Source organism: Panicum hallii, chromosome 7 (genome assembly GCF_002211085.1).
Source record: "Panicum hallii strain FIL2 chromosome 7, PHallii_v3.1, whole genome shotgun sequence".
In the NCBI taxonomy this organism is placed as follows: Eukaryota; Viridiplantae; Streptophyta; class Magnoliopsida; order Poales; family Poaceae; genus Panicum; species Panicum hallii.
The window spans coordinates 36,352,555-36,373,735 of record NC_038048.1 but is presented as its reverse complement, the minus strand read 5'-3'; the positions used below and the strand labels follow the sequence as shown (position 1 = coordinate 36,373,735).

The window sequence follows — 21,181 nt, the reverse complement described above, 5'->3', positions numbered from 1 at the left end:
CCAGCATTTAGTGTTAGCTGAATTTGACAGAGATGCAGACGCATGTGCTGATCTCATGGAGCTGGATTATTACTGAAGCAGGGGTAAGTACCCTGACAAAGAAGAAAGAACAGCTCAAACAGAGTAAGAACCATCTAAGAACAGCTGATCATAAGTTGGAGATTTAGTACTAAATACTCTGCTCACTCAAAAAGTTCAGATCTCGGTTCATCCGATCCAATAGTACTCGACCGCGTGTCGCTGTAATTATGATGCGCTGGCACTGCGCAGTGGCGACTACGAAACATGATTGCCGCCTAGGGTTTTTAATATGCAGCTAATCACGTTTTCAATTTGATAAGCTAGCTGATCCGAGTTGAGAATTCGGCATCAAAGGAAGGCGAGATGCCAAGTTGCTGCTAGCAAGGGGACAGCATGATCCGGCTACATCCCTAAAGCGAGCTAGGTAGCTTACCATGCATCCCTTTCCCGAGACTTGAAAATTTGCTCAATCAGAGAAGCAAAAGGCGGCGCCCGCCCGCCTTTGATCGCTTTACAATGGCGCACTGTCCTCTTCTACAGCACGCCGCGCGAGCTGCTCCGCATAACCTGCTGGCTGCTTGCCAGTTGCTTGCTGCCACTGCCCTCTCTCCCACTACTCGCGTGCCGGAGCAGCAAGGGGCGGCGACGAGGAGATCAGCCATGCAGCTCTTCTCGGGCCGGAGCAAGGAGCACAGGAACGGCGGAGGCGGGGGCAAGTGCCAGGCCGCGGCGGCGACGGCGGCTCGGCACAGGAGTGGCAGGTGCCGCGCGCTGTGCTGCGGCGCGTCGCGGCTGAGCGTGTCCTCGTCGGCGTCGTGCTCGTCCGCGGACGCGGCGCCGGAGCCGCTCCCCCTGCCGCCGCCGCATCCGCATCCGCATCCGCAGCAGCCCCGCAGCCTGTCCAAGCTCGCGCACGGGATGGTCCAGGCGCGGCTGCAGTCCATGATCGACGCCGCCTCCGAGGCCGCTCGGCCGCCGGCCCCGGCCCCGGCGCCGCGCCGCACGCCGGACGAGCTCGTCGCGGAGCGGCCCCGCTGCGGCCTCCCGCGCGCGTGGGCCCGCGGCGGCCGCTACGAGAAGAGCGGCGGCGGCCGGGAGCGGGCGGCGGGCGGGCGTGCGTGCGTGGTGCTGCTGGCGGAGGACCGGCGGACGCACGATCCGCGGGAGGAGTTCCGGCGGTCCATCGCGGAGGTGATCGCGGCAAAGCGGATGGCCGAGCCCGCGGAGCTGCGGGCGCTGCTCAACTGCTACGTCTCGGTGAACGCGCGCGAGCACCGCGCCGCCATCCTGCAGGCCTTCCACGAGGTCTGCTCGGCCCTCTTCTCCTGCAAGCAGCTGGGCTGAACGAGCTCGGCCGCCTTGGTGCGTGGTGATTTGGCTGCAAATGCACGAGTGCAATTGGCCAGTCGTCCTATGACTACCGTACCAAACGTCCAAACGGGGATGTGTGACTGTATTGAAAAGTTGTAGAGTGTAATAAGTGTGTCCTCTCCCCTGTGCTTTGTTCAAAGAATGTTGCTCCGAACAACAAGTATGATGTGCATACACGTCTCGGGCGATTTGCTAGTACATATTGGGTTGTGTAATTGTGTTCGTCAGGATCATTCTCTGGGTTCGAATGTAGAATCCAGTAGCTCATAATAAAATGCGGGTTCAGTATTGATCTTTATTGATCATACAATCATATGAGATTCTACATCAGTGTTATTCTTACATGGTTGAGCATAGTTAGTTTCATTTGGTAATTTAAGAAATCAGGATATATTTGAACCAATATTAGCTAGCGCACCAACCGTGCTACTAGAACGCAATACAACACCTAGGAGAAACTCCCTAAATCTACCGCGCAAATCGTTACTCCTGCCGTTCTAAATTATAGGTTATTTTGGCAAATCTAGATGCATAATTTTTTCTATATATCTAGATACAATAATTATCTAGATGCATAGTAAAAATTATATATCTAGATTTGGTAAAACGATCTATATTTTGGAACGGAGGAAGTATGTTATTGCGGGGAAAGAAAAAAACCATTTATACCTTTCTTTAATTCACGAACTAGTTTCCTTTCGAAGGATAAACTGGTCCGGCAAACAGATCACATATTAAGCACAGAATCACTTTGGAGAAGGAAAAAACTTTTGAACACTTACAGTTAGGGAAGGAGCTCACTAGAGCTTGACACACATCGTTTTCATGATATATTTTTATGTCTAAGACGCACATTTTCTGATCGTATTGGAAGACGAAGGACCAGAGTGCTCGTCATTGCGACAAGCTTTAATCCTTGCTTTTGTTCAGCTAGTTGCTGTGTACAAAGGACAGTTTGCTGCGCGCTCAAGGTTGTCGGCCTCGTGAAGCTATCTAGGGGTGCTTTGCGGCCATCATACCGTAATTAAACTCACAGCTGTGCTGTCACTGATCCCCACCTTTGGATCAAGCTCGAGCACCACCCACTCCTCATTTCCCTCTCCCCGCGCACGCAATTGGCGAGTGTTTTTGAAAAAGAGATAAAAAATTAAATTCGAAAAGGGTGCCGATTCGCAAATTTTTGAAAAATGGGTACCTCCCGCCCGATCAACGGGCAGGAGGCGTGGGGTCGGGGACCTCCCTCTCATCCAACGGGCGGGAGGTCCCAAAACTTTTTCCAGGCCCCCCCCCAGGGCCTCTTCGCGAATAAGGAATTTTTTTTATTCGCGAAGAGGCTCCTGAGGCATCCCGCCCGCCTGACAGGCACGAGGTGCCCTTTCTTATTTTTTATTAGAATTTATATTTTACAAACTATTTTTTGTTGGAATTTATATTTTACAAACTATTTAAAATTCATACTTTTTCAAATACAAGATTTATTCGTCATACTCTTTTGTATACATTTTAGTTCAATTTTACGAAGAAAATTACGGTATCTAAAACTCGTATGAAGATGGTTAAGCGATAACGTTTTGCAACGTAGAATCCAAATATTACGATAGAAACGATACATCAAGCCATTAAAAATAAAATAGTATGATACAAAACAGTTTAAATATACAAATACCAAGTCACAGTTACAATTATAAACACACATAATGATCTGTTAAAAGTCATTGCGGTAAATATTACAAATACACATTCAGATCTGATACAAACTCAACGCAGCAAATATTACACATGAGCAAACAATGTTTAAATAAAATTACACTAAATGATGCCTGATATCGTAGTAGCACTCGATCGGCGACGTCTCCCACTCCTTGATGCAACCGGAGGTCTTCCATCCGTAGCATCACCTGTAGGGCCAGCTTCAGCAGAACTAAGCCCAGCATCATTGTTCGGACAATATTTATACGTGTATCCACTCTGGTTACATGCACTGCAGCGCTGTATCCTCGTACGGAGCTCTGACTCATCCATGTTATTACGAATACGCCGTGTCTGACGACGCCCTCTCTTAACCCGAGTTGTTCTCGGGTCTGGAATATAGATCACAGGATTCGCTGTCTCAGTGAATGCTCCAACCATACGGAACCCATAGATCTCATACTGCCAGGTGCTGACAATTGTCTCTTTTTTGAAGTAATGGGAAATATATATATCGACAGGATGTCCAATATTCGCACAAGCAGCCATTATATGAGAACAAGATATGTGCAGCAACTTTAGCCTCATGCATGAGCAACAACAAGTACCATCAACCTTGAAGATGCACTCCTTTTCAGGAGTCTGACGTCTCATGCCACGTCGTGCTATGTCTCTGTGAGCTACCTCAAACTTGAGCTCCTGTGTACCACATTGCCGTACGTGGAGTAGCTGGGCGCTAGCAGCCTTCTTGATCATATAATATGTCATCATGCTTCCAAAATGTCTGTCAGGATCTTGCATGTATGCCTGATTTTTAGTGAACTGATCCCTAAAGTAATCGGTACACTTATGGACGATGAATTCCACAATTGCAAACAATGGAAGCCCACGAACACCTCGCATCACCTAATTGTAAACCTCGGTGAAGTTGGTGGTCATTGTGCCGTACCGTGCACCATCGGTATCGTAAAGCAACGCCCACTTCTTCTTCGGTTCATTCTCAATCCATTCAGAAAAGGTTTTCACCGCTGACCCAGACCTTCTTCGAGTACGTGCAGTATCTGTTGGCAAAGGACACAAAGACTCTGTTTCGTCCTGTGCAGTTCTGGTTTTTGTTGCATCCTCGCTTCTTTTCTTCCCGGTCAGTTCATCAAGTTTCTGTCACTGCTTGTTAGATTTTCGTTGATTTGTTTTCTTGCATAGCATCTTGAACATATCCATAAGGTGCTTGTTCTTGAATTGCCCGAAAAAGTTTGCACCGATATATCTCATGCACCACCTACTGCGAACATCACGCCACTTCAACGGCTCTTCGGTCTCCACACACCCCTCCTGTAAATCTAGTATTGCCCTTAGTATGCCGGCGTGACGATCATGTAGCAGGCACGCATCTTCCCTATCCCGAACGACTGCAAGCTTAAACCGTTGCAGGAACGGGTACCAACTGTATGTGTTCTCGCTCTCAACAAAAGCAAAAGCAACCGGAAGCAATTGAATATTTCCATCCACTGCAATAGCTGTCAGCATTTGCAATCTATACTTTCGTGTGAGAAAAGTGCCATCGATGCATAGGATAGGGGCAGTGTTGGAATGCATTAATGCATAGACCCAAGCTGAAAAAGGCCCACTGCAATATGAAGGGCGGAACTTGTGCTCTGTCTAGACTTTTCAGATCATAATATCTTCTAGGATTTCTCTGACAAATGACGGCCAACAATTGAGAAATATTATCATATGCAGCCTCGAACGTCCCAAACCTCATCTCTAACACCTTCTGTTTTGCACTCCACGTCTTCCCGTACGAGATGGTATACTTGTACTTCTCCTGAATATGCCTGATAATAGACTTTGGTTCAAATTACAAGTTGTCTACTATCATCCAGTACATCTCATTTACAATGTATTGCGATGTAAGATTGCGATGGGACTTCTGCACGTCCGGCAAATGACAAGTGTGCCGAGTGACAATTGAGCATTCCCAATAATCTTTCCATTTGCCTTTATAGGTATGCACCCGCCACGGACAGCCCTCCTTCACGCATACCATATCGTACTTACGAGACTTGCACTCGACTGTTTTGAACTCTCGCATAAAAGAGAGAGACCAACACTTAACAGCTTTCTTCACCTCATCAATTGAGTGGTACCTCGCACCCTGGACAACTTCGTTCTCTCTGCAATTTCAAGGCACGCTGGGTCCCTCATCTACGACAAGATGACTGAAATCGCTGCTTACCCATTCTTCAGGCACATCCTCGTCATCATCAGACGAATTAGCATTCATTGCTTCATCCAATTCACGTTCTTCGTCTCGCAGCTGTTCAACAATACGGGGTATGTTCTTCCCCTCATCAGCCAAACATTGAGGTGCTGCGGTGCCACCTGCCTCAATGTTTGGCTCCTCAACTTCTTCATCAACATTTTCATCCCCCGGAGCAGCTTCAATGTTTATCAAAGGCTTTTGGTGCACATTGACAAGGAGTACCAGTTGCCATTGTCAATGGCTTGCATTTTGCAGATAAGTTAATCAGTCTTCGTTGCTTGCAAGTGGCATCAGCTCCCAGATCAAAGCGTGAGTGGTACGATTTATGGCGCACTAAACACTCACAGTGTGTGTTTCATGATTAATCCTTAATCCACTCATTAACCAGTTGCATAGGGATTCAAATGTCCTCTCGTGCGGTCTGGTAATTCCTCTGATCGCACAGTTGAATTCACTTAAATCTACCCTGTTCGGACCATAAATCACATTTCCTTCTCCGTAATATATACTGAAAGTATCCTTCTCGGAAGACATATCTGTCAATCATTAATAAACTAGTTATACTATATATTAATACACAACGACCCTAAGTTTCAGCGATTTCCAGATTATATTTTCCAAATTCTAAACTATTCAGAATATAAATTATACTAAAAATAATTGAAAATAGTAAAAACTATTCAAAATATAACTGCCTTAAGAAATATTTCTAAAAACAATTGAAAATACTAAAAATTATTCAAAATATAACTATCCTAAGAAATATTTCTAAAAATAATTGAAAATACTAAAAACTATTTAAAATATAACTACCCTAAGAAATATTTCTAAAAATAATTAAAAATAATAAAAACTATTCAAAATATAACTAATCTAAGAAATATTTCTAAAAACAATTGAAAATACTACAAACTATTCAAAATATAACTATCTAAAAAATATTTCCTAGATTATAGTTATTTTCAAGTAATTATACGACTAGAACAGAATATACCTCCAAACCGACGTGTGAACAGGGCTTCGCCGCTTCCTCTCCTCCCTTTCTTTTTTTTGCTGATTTTTGCTGAATAAAATGGCAATTTGGAGGCAGGTGGGGGATTATATAGGGGTTGCGGAACCTCCCGCCCGCCCAACGGGCGGGATGCCCCTCCGTAGTCTATGGGCCCCGGACCTCCCGCTCGTTGGGCGGGCGGGATGCCCCCGCGCCCGCATTAGGGGCCTCTTCGCGAATAAGAAAAGTTTCTTATTCGCGAAGAGGCCCTCCCGAGGGCCTCGGGAAAAGATTTGGCACCTCCCGCCCTTTGGATGGGCGGGAGGTGCCCGGCCCCACGCCTCCCGCCCGTTGATCGGGCGGGAGGTACTCAATTTTCAAAAATTTTCAAAAATTTTCTAAACGGCACCTTTTTTTTCGAATTTAATTTTTTAATCCCTTTTCAAAAAAAATCCACAATTGGCCACCGGATGGATCGGTGGCGTTTTCCTTGCTCGGGTGGCCCGAATCGTCGGCCCATCTACGTAAATGGGCCAGGGATTCCCCCTCGGCGTTCGGCCTGGTGGTCTCGGCATGTGCGCGTGCACAATTCATCCCAATCGTGTCACGACGCCACGGGTGACGATCCCATTTCCATCCATCGAAGTTGCAGTAGCCTTCGTCGACACAGGTGTTTTTATTCAGCACGCGTACAACTCCTGGGAGTTCCGGGCTGCCGAGATCTCGCGGCCGCGCGCGCGCTCTAGCAGACGCCCTTGGTCTTCCCGCCGGCGAGCGACACGCTCCGCTGCACCGCCACGACGGACTCCCGCTTCACGACCCTGGCGGACGCCTCCTCGCCGGAGCCCTTGGCGGCGGGGCCGAGCTCGATGGTGACCCGCATCCTCGGCACGGGCCCGCCCCTGGCCTCGTCGTCCAGCGCGACCAGCGCCATCCGCACGTGGGACAGGAACCGCTCCGCCAGCGGGCGGCCGAAGTCCTCCCGCACCACGACGCGGAGCACCGCCATGTGCTCCAGGTCCGCCGGCATCGTGTACGCCGGCACGATCCACCCGAACCGCCGCAGCTCCGACGACAGCCTGAACGCCAGCGAGGTGTCCTCGCCCTTGAGCGTGAAGGCCACCAGCGGCACGCCCCGCTCCTTGGAGATGATGGTGAACCGGCCCGTGCGCTCCAGACCCTCACGCAGTATCCGCGCGCTCTCCATGCAGTTCTCCATCACGTTTCGGTACCCCTGCGATGAACACAACAAGAATGCAAACAACAGGGTCAGATGCAAATTTGTGCTACCAAATTGTTAATGTTCGTGCAGAGGTTACCTCGAAGCCTAATCGGAGGAACTGGTAATACTGCGCGATGATCTGGCTAGACCCTGCACAAAGTTGGACATGTCAGAGTTGAGCATCTTAATCGGCAACGAGATGCTAATGTACTGTGGCTGGCATCGCGATGATCTTGTGTCGTGCCTTTGGAGAAGTTGAGCGTGAAGGTGGGCTGATCGGCGCCGAGGTAGTTGATGTGGAAGATGAGGTCCTCGGGCAGGTCCTCCTTGTTGCGCCAGATCACCCACCCGACGCCGGCGTAGACGAGGCCGTACTTGTGGCCGCTAACGTTGATGCTCTTCACCAGCGGCAGCCGGAAGTCCCACTCCAGCTCCGGGTACAGGAACGGCGCGATGAAGCCGCCGCTGGCCGCGTCCACGTGGATCGGGGTGTCCCACCCGGTGCGCCTGTTCCTGGCGGCGAGCAGGTCGTTGAGGCGCTTGACGTCCTCGAACTCGCCGGTGAGCGTGGAGCCGAGGATGGCGGCGACGCAGATGGTGTTCTCGTCGACCATCGCCACGGCCTCGTCGGGGTCCATCACGTAGCACCCTTCCCGCAGCTTCACCTCCTTGAGCTCCACCTCGAAGTAGCGCGCGAACTTCTCCCAGCACACCTGCACGTTGGCGCCGGTGACGATGTTGGGCCTGTCGTAGGTCTTCCCCGCCGCCTTCCGCCGGTGCTGCCAGCGCCGCTTGAACGCCAGCCCGGCGAGCATGATCGCCTCCGACGACCCCACCGTGCCGACCCCGACGGCCTTCTCGCCGGCGCCCACCGGCGCGTTGAACAGCCGCGCGATGATGTTCACGCACCGGTTCTGCGTACGCACGAGTGCACGACATAGCAGGCTAGCTTCGATCACGCTTCAATTCGTTACAAGGAAACTAATTGAACTTGCAAGAGAAGAGATGCATGGATGCGTGCCTGGAGCTCGGTGGTGACGGGGTACTCGTCCATGTCGGCGTAGTTCTTGTTGATGCCCTCGAGGATGAGCCTGTCGCACTCGGGCTCCATCCACGTGGTGACGAACGACGCCAGGTTCAGCCGCGGGCTGCTGTCCAGCAGCAGCTCGTCGTGGATGATCTGGTACGCCGCGTCCTTGGAGATGGACTTCTCCCCCAGCTCGTACCTGCACGCAACGCCACCATGCACGCACGCATGCCATCAACACACGAAGAAAATCCCTGTTGCTCGCAACAAGTGACAGATCGATCAGAATTCAGAAGACGGCGGCGTTCGACCTCGGGAGCGGCTCCTGGACGTATCTCGAGGCGAAGACGACGGCCGAGGCGGCGGCGGCGTCGTCGAGCTCCTGAACATGTGTCAGAACCATCTCTCTCCGGTTGTCTTCCCGGTTACAAGAGATTGCTGCTGCTGTTCGATTAAATTAGTCCTGTGATCTATGCCCAACTGTCCATATATACTGGAAGGGGGGAGGAGGGAGACTTGAGCGATGCCGTATCCACTGTGCGTTGCTTGTCCCATGCTGTTGCCGCCACGCAACTCTGCTTCGCTCCCACGTCGAACTCGAACCCTTGCCTTGCTTGCTGCTGCTGCTTTACTTGCTAGCTTCAATTGCTTCCCGGAGCTGCTTAACCATTCGATTATTGCACCAGTGCATCACCCATGGACCAATCCTAGGATCTCAAGCGTTCCCACAGATTTAAGTGTTTTTAGGCTCGTTCTAAACCATTTGTTTTAACTTTAAATGCAGTAGAAAACCATGAAGATTAGACAACGTAGAAATGATGTTACCAGCTTAACCATGAAACCAACAAACTTTTTTATTTAAAACATATTTATATATATTATTGGTCAAAATTAGAAATTTGAGTTATAACAAACAAGTGCTTATATTTGTGGACAGAGTCACAGAGTAAGATGTTGCTTCCATAAAAATTTCGTAGCAAACCAAACGTAAACCAGCTTGTTCATCCAGCGAAAATTACTGGAAAATGTTAGTAGTACTAATACTAGTTGTTCTTATGAGCTAACCATTCCTAGCTGCAACACCAGAAAAACTGAAGCTTTACAACATGTGTGTGGATGAACACTGAGCATTTCTGCCCGGTCTTTTTCAGGAAGCAAAACTGAACAAAATCTGAAAAGCATGTGTAGAATCTAGTCTCAATAGGAACTAGAGAAGAGCGCTACAATAGAGAGAGGCGACAGGAAGGGCGCAGCCGATTCCGGTAGCCCCCCTTCTTCTCCGGTGTCCTTTCCATTGCCGGAGGAGAGGTGGGGGGGGGGGTGGGGGATTGACTGCCGGCTGTTTATACTTTTCTAGGTAGCTTGTAGATCTAGGGTAGTTAGGGTGCTCGCCATCGCTTAGATGATGGAGCTTGTGCTGCCGGGAGTGGCGGCTGTGGAGCGGCTCTAGCGGCGAATAAGCACTGCTTCTGGCTTTGAAGATGCTCCTCTTGTCTTCCCCGGGACGGAGTTTGGGAGGTTAGTTTGCCTCTTTTATGGAACTGCCGATGGTTTGTATGTTGGCTTCTTCGTTCAATTTTTGTCGACTAAAGAGGGAGACAACAAATCGGATGCGGCTTTTGCTTTGCTTCATCTCTATGAACGGGTGGGAGCTTCTAGCCTTCCCATCTGTGGGAAAAATTTCGACCGTAAGTTGCTGTGCTGGTGGCGGCGGAAAAAAGTCTGGCTGTTCTTACTGAAGAGGATGCCGATGGTCATTCAGCGGGATAGATGCGGCCCGGTGGTGGTTTCATGCCGCTGGCTTTTGGGGCTCAACATGCGTTGGTCCTCTTCGGCGATGGTGGCAGGAAAAAGGGTGGCCGGTGGTCCTCTTCGGCGATGGCGGCGGGAAAAAGCGGTGGCCGGCGGTGAGCGGTGGCTTCGGCTTAGGTGTGTCGTCGCGGCAACTGGAGAATATCTTAGAAGCAATGTAGTTTTGCAAAGAAGTCCACCATCTACTTTTTGCTTTTCTCTTTTATTTCCAGGGTGTTGATGTAAGTGGGGGATGTACTGTTATCCAAAATTAATGAAATCCCCATCCTTTCATAAAAAAAAGAAATCTAGTATGTAGCATATTTCCTTGTTTGGGCGGAGGCAAAGCTGCAAAGTTCCTCTTCCCATCTCCAACTGCATTTCTCTGTTTCGACTCAAAATTCTTCTAGAGGCAAGTTTAGTTTCGGGCATCCGGGAGAACTTTGAAGCATTTCATCTCGCAGGTTGTAATGACCCAACTCAGAGCCTACTCTATACGCTGAGCGGACCACACCTACGCTGCAATCTGCTCATGCTTTCATCCTCGCTTCGTGTAAAATGGTTGACCCAAGGTTGCAATGCTTTCTAGAGTTGGCTATTTAATTAAGATGATCTCATTCTTAACTTCCCATTTAGGACTATTCTTGATCTACCATGCTTCATGCATGTGACTCCAATTGTAACTCAACCGGCCCATGGGCTGGGTGTTACATCTGCCCACCCTTAAGGACTCGATGTCCTTGTCGAGAGCTGACCTAACTCACCACATGGGACAAATGCCCAGGACCTGCTCTCCTGATCATCTTGGTACATCCAATGACGCCATATGTGCCATGCTATGTCCTCCTAGGGCCCATGCGCCATTCACACCATACCCGCGCAACTAACCTGTAACACGCCCGTGACACAGCGAGAGTTGGCTCTGAATACAAATATAATGATCCAATCCAAAAAAACAGCTCATGGCCACTATGCACGCTGAGTGGACCACACCTACACTGCAACCTGCTTACACTTTCATCCTCGTTTCACGTAAAAGGGTTAACCCAATATTGCAATGCTTCCTAGAGTTAGCTATTTAAGTTATTTCGCCACACTCTCAACTTTCCATCTAGGACTATTCTTGAGCTAACATGCCTCATGCGTGGTACTCCAACCGTGGCCCAACCGGTCCATAGGATGAATGTTAGACAGGTCTTACCAATTTCCTTGTTGGGTGAGTTCAGTAGCTGTACATCAGATGTCCTTGTTGGTTGAGTTCAGTAGCTGTACATTAGCATCTGGCCGTACATCAGCATCTGTTTCAGTAGGATTGCTTTCTATTAACATCAAAATTTGGTAAGATTCTTACAGAATTCGGTTAAGGAAAGAAATCAACCGGCCAATGGAAGTTTATTCAAAAGAGATCAAGTTAAAGAAGTAATCGTGATGTTATTGGTGTTATTCAAGGCTGCATCGCCTCAATCTCTTGGATTTCTTTGGTTCGGTTGGTATATTTGCCTACCGGTTATCGATTTCTATAAAGTCTTGTAAAGATGCATCGTTCGACCTCTCCGATAGAATCATAGTTATCTTGGCCTTATTTAGATATATCAGCTTATATCTATTAAATACGTTGCTTAGCTGCTAGCAAAAGATTGATTTCATTAATAAAAGCATCATATTAGTTCTCATTAGCTGATAATTCCTTGCCTTGGTCTTATTTAAACTTTTATTGTGCATATATCTTGTCGTAATTAGATTCATCGGTTCGTAGCGTTTAGTTTATCGTCCTGCTGCCAACGTTGTCTCGGTTAGGTCCGATCCGATTGGTGGTGACGGTAGATTAATTGTTATTGGTTTGGTGGTTCTTTTGCGATAAGGTAGATGTTCAGTAATCACTCCATCCTCATCGGATTGCTAGGCGATGGCTTTTATCGAGAATCAGCCGATAAGTTATTTTTACATCGGATTCTCAGCTGCTGTAAATATCGAGCCTAGGTTTAATATTTTGTATTAATATGATCTGATTGGTTTATATAATTATTTATCTGTCAAGATCTATATCAAACATATAGCCGCTCGTTTAAAATCATATTGACATCAGCTGGTATCGTTACACGGTCTTTTGACTTATCGGCTCTTTGATCATCAGATTATTTATCTTGTCGGTTGTAGAATTGAACCGACTGACATACCACAAACTTCACATCTAGGACCTGCACTGGAGCTAAGCAGATCTTCTAGGCCAAATTTTGTGAGCGAGGAATCAATCATCCGGCTGATTTTTTGGCGGCAACACTTTTTTATCTGTATAATTGTGCCTATATATATTTTCAGTTTGGAGTCTTCTTGTGTGAGGGCCCTTTGAGACTTTGACTAGAATAATAACTCATACCGAATAAGGAGCTCAGTGGGAAATTGACCTCACTGGGATAAATTTTATACTTGTTTGGCTGATTGTTGGGCGGGCTTCCGTTCAATTGTTTGCGGAGGAGATTTTGTATCCTTTGAGAATTTCAGACACTTATATAACTACATGTTAGCATTAGTATTTATTTAATGTACAAGGAGATCTTGTATCCTCTGAGAGTTTCAAATATAATACTTAGCGAGATTAGTGATCTTACCCTTATTGTGAATGCTACTGGTGATTTTGCCCTCAGTTGTTTGCTTAGCCCGCCGACGTCGCCACACCGCGCCAGCGCGTGTGGCGCAGCGTCCAAGACAGCCCTCCAAACACAGCCCATTAGACTTTGCGATTTTAGCCTTCCTTTTTTAAAATGAAGTCTCCGTTGCCCCTGGGAGAGGTAAACCTCCTTGGAAAAGACCGAACTACCCTCACTTCTTCCTTCCTCCTCCTTCCTGGTTCCTGCCGCACACGCCTTATCCATTTGCTCTACTCTCGCAAAACCTAGATCGGGCTAGGGGCGGAACAGCACCAGCGGCAGGGTAAAGGGCGACCTAGGCGCGGGCTCGCGCGGGCATTGGCGCCGGCGCGAGGCGCCCCAGCGCGCAGCCAGGCAGCGGCCGGCGTGAGGCGCCCCCTGCGGCCTGCGTGGCCAGGCGGCAGCACCCCCTGCGCGGCCAACTCCGGTCACTACAGTACTGAGCTCAACATGGAAGAGGCTAGGTAATTACTTATCTGGACTGCTCTTGTGTGCCATAGATTGGGATAGAAATTGGTCTGAAGCACGAGTTAGCCTTTGTCTTTAGGGCGATTTAGCTAACTTTTTATTTTGTGATACTGTGATTTGTAGACCAAACCACAGAGATTTGCAACTTATTGTTAGAGTGAGGTTATTTTTTCAGCTTGCCTGATGGGGGGCCGAAGACATGGCTGCAGGGTAGAACATTGCGAACTCAAATTGTTCACGCACATAACTATGAACTGATGCAATTAGTTGATTTCATTGCTGAACATTACATGTGGGGTTCAAAGCAGCGTATAATATTGTGGCATGATTTGGACATTGAGTCTACTGAGATAACATCTGATGAGCAGCGGCTTGAGTGGTTTCAAGTAAATCTAGAGAAGGGAGTAGTCCAAATCATTGCCAGATAAATGATTTCGAGGGCCTATTACAGTTTTCACCAACGAAACGTAGGTGTCACCCTTCTTTAAGGAATAGAGGACCCACAAATGAGGGAGCCACAAGTGAGAGAACCGTAAATGTGAGAGCCACAGTGAGTCAGCCACAAATGTGAGAGCCAAATCCACATCTAACAAGAAGAGAACCACATACGTGAGTGTAGGGAGTTGATGAGGAGGGCATTTACTCTGACAAAGATTCACTTATGGCACCAAGAGATAGCAGCTATGACACTGATTTGGCTGCATCTTCAGACTCTGAACTCTGGTGATGATTGCTCTAACCCAGAGTTTGATCCTGATAGTGAAATAGTTGATGACGTTGATGAGTTTGATCCTCCCCTTTTCATATAATGTTGATGATCCATGTATTAATGTCAATGTGGTGTTCCTAGATGTGGATCAATGCAAATCAGCGATTACCCATCATGCCCTGGAGTGCAACACAGAGAGTGCATGAGGCACTTGTGGAAGAACATGAAGAAGAATATGTGGTGAGCTTTATGGTAAGAATACGTGGTGTGCTGCTAAGAGCTTTACAACTGACAAGTTCAACTATTTTATGGGAAAGATAGAGGAAAAGGATCCTGGTGCACTTGCCTAGTTGGATGACACTCATCCATATGTGTAGAGTAGAAGCAAATTCAATGAAGATTGCAAGGTAGATTACATCAACAACAACCTCTCTGAATGCTTTAATAGTTGGGTGTCGAAATGCAAGGATTATCAAATTGTAGATATGCATGATAGGATAAGACAAATGATCATTGAGAAATTTATTTTGAGAGCCAAGATTGGTAGTAAAATGTCTGGAGTACTCATCCCTTTTATTATCAAGGCTCTAAATGCTAAATCCAAGACTATCAAAGATCATGATGTGCTAATATGTGAGGCTGGAACAGCTGAAGTAACCGTGAACGGATTTAGGCATGCAGTCAACTTGCAGCAAAAGATATGTAGTTGTAGGTTTGGCAAGTGACTGGAAAGCCCTGCAGCCATGCTTTAGCTTTCATTGCAAAGCTAAGTAGGGATGTACAAATGGATGACTTTGTCCATGAATACTTTTCTGTTCACAGGTTTAGAAAGGCTTATGCCTCTATTTTCAATCCAATGACATCTAAGGATAGCTGGCCACGTGCTGATTTAGGCTACAAAATTAAGAAGCCCAAGTTGAGAAGGAAATCTGGGAGACCAAGAAAATCTAGGATCAAGGTATGAAGACATGAAGCCCAAGTTGAGACACACTTCTATTCCTATCATATGAAGGAGAAGTGCAAGTGCAAGTGGAACAGGAAGGGGAAGGGGAAGGGGAGGAGGAAGGGCAAGTGGAACAGGGGGAGAAGAGGACGGGGAAGGGGGGGGGGGGGGGGGGGGGGGGGGCGGGGGAGCTAGAGGAAGAGGAAGCTCAAGGAGCTTGGCTGCATTGTTGGGCATAGATGATTGAAACTGATGTCTGTCATTTTGTTGGTGCTCGGCTGTACTATTTGGTGCTTTTGTTGGATATGTATGCTAATATGTGATCTGGACAAGATGTGATGATATCTGGACATGATAGGATATGATATGGTGCTTTTATTGGACATACGTGTGTGTGCTGTTGCTTTCCAATATATATATGACCTGGTGGTTTTGTTGGATATATACGTGATATGGTGACATTTTGACTTACATATGCTTCATGCTTGAATATGAATGCAAAAAGCACCATGTTGCTGTCAACATTTTGACAAATTTTGTTAATTTTCGTTTCAGATTTGGAAAGTGCAAAAAATTGGTCAAGTTTGACTGACAAAATTCTTTTTAAACATTTCAAAGTGCTGCCCAGTTTTTGGCTGAAACAGGGGTAAAGTCACAAAAGTACTTTGAATAGTAGGGGCAAAACTGCACGGACAATCTTGTCTTTTCATAGCAATTTTGCCACCGTTAAGTGCTCTTGACAGAACAGGGCAAGCTGTTTCTTCGTTTTGAAAAAACATGGGCAAATTCGTCAAGTTAGAAAAATAAGGGCAAAATCACCGTTAGCCGTCCAAACAGGGGCACCAACACAAAACCCCTAATACTTATATGCAGAAATCGCTTGCCGTGAGAATAGCTGGGTTTGACAACCTTATTGGAAAAAGAATGAGTTTGACAGGTAATTGTTTGCAGTTCAGGTTACTTATCTTGGTAAATATTCCCAATGTAGTTTTACTTGGTGCTTCAGTATTGCTTTCTGGTTATAGTTCTCATATTCTGTAATAGCTTCTGTCATTGTGTACCTCTTTGTTTGACGTGGATGGGTTGTTACTTTGATCTCAGTCCGTTCCTAAAATGTTGAGCCAAAAATGTGAAAAGAGGTTATCAGAGAGCAACAAACATGAATATATTTAGTTTCCTCGAAAAAAATACGTCCGAGGGCCTCTTATACATGATTTATACGATGGAAAATAAGAACCAGTACAGCAAAAACCATGTAAAGAAATGAGAACGAAATTTGAGAAATTATTATTGTCCATCGATCCATTACGACCATCCACTTTCTGTGTTGTTCTCCAACACCAACGATTCTGCTGCAAGTAGAAGTGGGGGGACAAAAAGAGAACCAATCAAATTTTCTGCATCACAACCTCTGTGAAAGGTTACCAAATGCAATCTTTACTGAGACGAAACGTTCGTATCGCAACATTACAATAAGATAAAAAAAAAGAAAATTACTGCATCAACGCGAGCAAGATCGGAAAAGCCTGCTTATTCAAATGTTCATCATGCCTACGGAGCCGCGCGGGCATATTCCGCGTTATTCCCTCCCTATTCCTCTACCGCTCTACGATGTCCAGGTCCGCCGGATCAACGGACGTGAATTCACCCTCTTGCGAGAACAAACCCCCAGCTGTGACCGTCTTCTTCTGTGGGATCTGGCTGATCTTGAGCCGGTCTTCGTCGGTCAGCTCCCAGCCGAAGATGTCGAGGTTCTGCCTGAGCCTCTCCTTGTTGTAGCTCTTGACGATGGACGTCACGCCCTGCTCGTATATCCATCTCAACGCCACCTGAAGAAAGGGAAGAATGGATGCGTAAGCATCAAAAGGAGTTTGGAGCTAGAACAGAGCTTTTGTTAAGGTAGGCTAAACGTACGAACAGACATGGAGAGCAACAGATTACTGCTACTCCCATTCCATCCAAATTGTAGTTGTTTTAATTTTTCTACATAGACAGTGTTTTGTATGTTCCATATTTAGATGGATAGCAAATAGCATGAATCTAGAAAAATTCAAAACAATTGAAACTATAATTTGGAACGGAGGAGTACTTGTACTAATGCAGGCTAGGTAGAATATTTTTCGTTTTACTATTATTAAAAACTGTTTTAGTTTTCAGTCGCAGACACTAGACATCATCCGTATATATACTTTAATAAACCTAAACCGAGATCAAAACAATCGAGCCGACGAGTGAAATATCCCCTGAAAAAGAGACTCTAGCGGTGGCTCGAACACGCTTCTGCAGAGTTCTTCCTAACTCCTCGACAGCAACAGCAACAGCAACTGAAACCAAAAGTCAAACACGTATGACCGAATACGTGATCGACCAAAGCACACAGTGGCGCGCCATAGAATTCTCATCTACGCACGGGCAATTGTCCAAGCCACTACCGCACTCCGCACGTCAGAAAATGACAGAAGCGCAAGCTACGCGTCAGAAGAAAAACCCAGCCGGCCACCAGCGGCGTACCTGCGCGACGGATTTCCCCCTCGCCTTGGCGATCCCGGTGAGCACCTCCGACTCCAGCACGGCGTTGCTGCCCGTGCCGTCCCAGTTCTGCCCCCCCAGCGGCGAGTACGCCGCGACGTGGACGCCCCTGTCGGCGCAGTACGCCCGCAGCGTCCGCTGCTGCCACGCCGGGTTGAGCTCCACCTGGTTCACCGCGGGGGGGATGGTGGCAGCGGCGAGGACCCTGTCGAGGTGCCTGGTGGTGAAGTTGCTGACGCCGATTGCCCTGGCGAGCCCCAGGCGCTGGCACTCCTCCATCGCGCGCCACACGCCCTCGAAGTCGAACGGCACGGCGTCCTCCTTCCTCTTGGGGAAGGTTAGCGGCCCGGGCTTGAGGGCCACCGGCCAGTGGATCAGGTACAGGTCCAGGTACTCCATCTGCAGGTTCCTGCTCCCACACGCCACGCGCGAGAAAAAAAAAGATTATTTTTTTGAGAGATTTTATTCATGACGACTAGCTGGATCGGAAGAGGAAGAACGGGCGGCGTGGTCGATCCGGGCGGGGCTCTTACTTGAGGGTCTCCCGGAGGGAGGGGAGGACGAGGTCCGGGTGGCACTGCGTGCACCACAGCTTGGACGTGACGAACAGCTCCTCCCGGGACCGGAGGAGCCCGCACCGCGCCGCCTCGGCCACGGCGTCGCCGAGCGGCCGCTCCGTGCGGTACATGGCGGCCGTGTCGAAGTGGCGGTAGCCCACCTCGATGGCCGCCAGCACGGCGTCCTTGGTGGCCCCGGGCGCCGGCGGGAACGACGCCGTGCCCATGCCGACCGCCGGCATCGGCCGCGCGCTGCCCGACCGCAGGGCCACCTCCGGCACCGCCGCCGTGGACGCCATCCTGATCGATGCGCCTGGTGCAGGTGAGATGCCTCTAGGTGCAGAGGGAACAGGAGCGCGCGCGTAGCGATCGACCCCGTGCCGGCCGCTTTATGTAGCAATCACGCTGCGAATTGAGGGCGGTGGGCGGGTGACGTGGGCGTTCGCGTCGGGACATGTCGTGTTGGCACGGGAGAGTTCTTGCGGGTGCGATGACGCATGCCTGACTCCACCGGAGTCTCGAGCGTTTGGCGTCACGCGTTGCGCGTTGCGCCTGCACGTGGTAAAACTTTCGTTTTCCCGTTACAAAGAAATTAAAACTTTTGCAGCCTTATTACAGGTGGATGCGTACAGGTGACGTCAACCGCTCACGAACAACCGCGGGCGTTGATTAGGGCAGGGTTGTTTAGTGTTTTGTTTAGTAGTGCCTAGGAAAAGTTTTGTTAGGACCGGTCTCCTGAGGCTACTTGAAGAAAGAGGAGAAGAAACAATCAACCACTACTCCACAATAAGTGACTCTGACAATGACATCATTTGACGACGATGGCGATGGCGCACCAGCTGTTTGGGAGCTCAGGCCCTCTCTGGGCGTTAGATATCATCGACACGTAGGAATGAAGAAAAATTTGCATATTATTATCGGAGGAAATCTCTAGCCGGATGGCGGAGTGCACCCGTCTAATCCTAGTTTAGGATGAGTTTGGAGGAGATCTATAAATGCTTGATCAAAGAGTGGATGAATACGGAAAAGGCACTAGGATTTTAAGTGGTTCGGGCCGCCGGAGCGTAATACCCTACGTCTACTTGAGTGTTGTATTGCTTTAGAAAACTTGTGAAATTGTTGGGCCTTGTGAACCTATGGACTTGTTGTTGACTTGTGTTCTAACGAGCGCACTCTCCCTTTTATAGACTAATGGAGGTGCATACACTGAGCGGGATCCCGACAGGTGGGTCCGGCGACTGGAGCCTGTAATATGAGAGATATGTGATCTTCTTCTCCAGCTCCTTCCCGTAGTCCTCTCAATAGGGAAGTTGACGTGCGTATCTACAGCTAGGATATGGTCATGTGCCGCCTTACCGGCACAGTACCTGCTGCAAGTGTACGCACAGTGGGAGACGTGCTGTCACTGTTGGGTCAGTACCCTTTGACAGGTGAAGGGGCTGCGCTGACCCGCCGTGCCGTCGGCTCGCGCACATTGTGGCAGCGCACGCCTCGGCTCTTCTGTAGCAGATGATCATCACTCCTTGCTCACGCGCGCGACGCCGTGAGTTGACTGTACGCGTCGCCTTGGAAACAGACGGGCTTACCGTGGTATCAGCACACCTGTCCAATGTGGCAGTGGACAGGCCATGCCCTGTCTTGGGCGCGCGCAGCCCACCTACCCGTATTTAATGCGGTAGCTTGGCTGGTGTCCCACGGAGGGCCTTCTGCCATAGGCACGTGGCAGGGTTGGCCCCACAATCGCCTCCTTAGCGGCTCGAGGCGGCACGTGGCGGCACCGGACCCTTTTCTCGGGGGAAAGGGAAGTCCAGGCCCCCGAGGCCAGTCCGGATGGACAGGCCTATGGGGGTCTAGCTCCCACGTGTGGCGGCGCCGGACCCCGCAAGGGGGGTGGTCCGGGCCAGTGGAGGTCAGACCCGAGCACCATGCCCTTGTGGGTACGTGGAGACGCCGGACCTATAAGAGCACGGGGAGAGGTCCGGAAAATATGATCCCAGCTGTCAGGCCCGGACCGTACGCCTCGTCTCCCAAAGGGCAAGGACGTGGTCACGGATAACCTTACGCCATTAGGTTAGGCACTCTGTTAGATGACTTACTGACAGACGAGGCCCGCGGAGAGGCAGATCTCCTCACAGCGGACTACCACGACCTTCTGGTCGTTGAGCAGCTCCTTGGCGATGATCGAGGAAAGGCGGCCGAGCATGTGGTGGCGCGCGTTCACCACGATGCGCTTGGCGCACACGCCGGAGCCGGACACACAATTGACTTGTCGATGGCGACGTAGAGGTACCGATACCCGCCGACGGCCCTACGGAAAGATCCCAAGATATCCAACCTCCATACAGCGAAGGGCCAAGAGGGTGGAATCATCTACAGTGCCTGAGCTGGAGCGTGTATCTGCCTTGCATGGAACTGGCATGCTTTGCAGGACCTTACCAGTTCAGCTGCATTCTGGAGCGCTGTCGGCCAGTAAAAACCATGCCGGAAGGCCTTACCGACCAGCGTGCGGGATGACGAATGACTTCCGCACTCGCCTCCATGGATCTCTACGAGCAAGTCGCAGCCCTCTTCCCGGGTGACGCACCGCATGAGGATGCCGTTGGCGCCCCGGCGGTAGAGATCCCCTTTTACCACCGTGTATCGATTAGTCAACAGTACTATGCGCTCAGCAGATGCTTGGTCTTCAGGAAGAAAATTATCTTTCAGGTAGTCCCGAACCTTAGAGATCCATGCATCGGGACCTTCCTGAGAAACTGGGTGTGGCTCCCCGAGGTCTTCGGGACCGTCGAGGGTGCACATAACCCTTGGCGAGCTCCACGGATGGAGCGCCACCGGGACCGCTAGCTTCGAGGTGCTAGTCCGACCCTCTTCGCCCAGTCCGGCAGGCTGGGCGGAAGGTTTCAGCAGCTGTCTTTTGAAGACGCCCTCCGGCACAGGTGCCTAAGTCGATGC

General features: G+C 49.2%; 3 protein-coding genes and 1 long non-coding RNA gene across 5 annotated transcripts; 2 read left to right on the top strand and 2 right to left on the bottom strand.

Moving 5' to 3' along the window:
• Positions 1-607: 607 nt before the first annotated feature.
• Positions 608-1,668, top strand: LOC112901539 (probable transcription repressor OFP9). Its single transcript, XM_025970470.1, has one exon. The coding sequence runs from the start codon at positions 682-684 to the stop codon at positions 1,363-1,365; it is 684 nt and encodes a 227-aa protein (XP_025826255.1). The 5' UTR covers positions 608-681; the 3' UTR covers positions 1,366-1,668.
• A 5,286-nt stretch (positions 1,669-6,954) lies between these two features.
• LOC112898917 (glutamate decarboxylase 2-like) lies at positions 6,955-9,026 on the bottom strand. The gene is made up of 5 exons (XM_025967229.1): positions 8,896-9,026; positions 8,579-8,783; positions 7,802-8,471; positions 7,655-7,707; positions 6,955-7,569 (listed from the first exon to the last, which is right to left on the bottom strand). The coding sequence occupies exons 1-5, from the start codon at positions 8,985-8,987 to the stop codon at positions 7,078-7,080; spliced, it is 1,512 nt and encodes a 503-aa protein (XP_025823014.1). The 5' UTR covers positions 8,988-9,026; the 3' UTR covers positions 6,955-7,077.
• A 4,156-nt stretch (positions 9,027-13,182) lies between these two features.
• Positions 13,183-15,585, top strand: LOC112899413. Of its 2 annotated transcripts, none has more exons than XR_003230049.1 (2): positions 13,183-13,487; positions 14,342-15,585. It is a non-coding gene; the product is annotated as an uncharacterized LOC112899413 (long non-coding RNA). The 2 variants fall into 2 exon arrangements; XR_003230050.1 differs by having other exon boundaries at positions 13,615-15,585.
• Positions 15,586-16,545: 960 nt separating this feature from the next.
• LOC112899412 (deoxymugineic acid synthase 1-D-like) lies at positions 16,546-18,593 on the bottom strand. Its single transcript, XM_025967867.1, has 3 exons — positions 18,206-18,593; positions 17,655-18,081; positions 16,546-16,972 (listed from the first exon to the last, which is right to left on the bottom strand). The coding sequence occupies exons 1-3, from the start codon at positions 18,526-18,528 to the stop codon at positions 16,742-16,744; spliced, it is 981 nt and encodes a 326-aa protein (XP_025823652.1). The 5' UTR covers positions 18,529-18,593; the 3' UTR covers positions 16,546-16,741.
• Between the last annotated feature and the right edge of the window lie 2,588 nt (positions 18,594-21,181).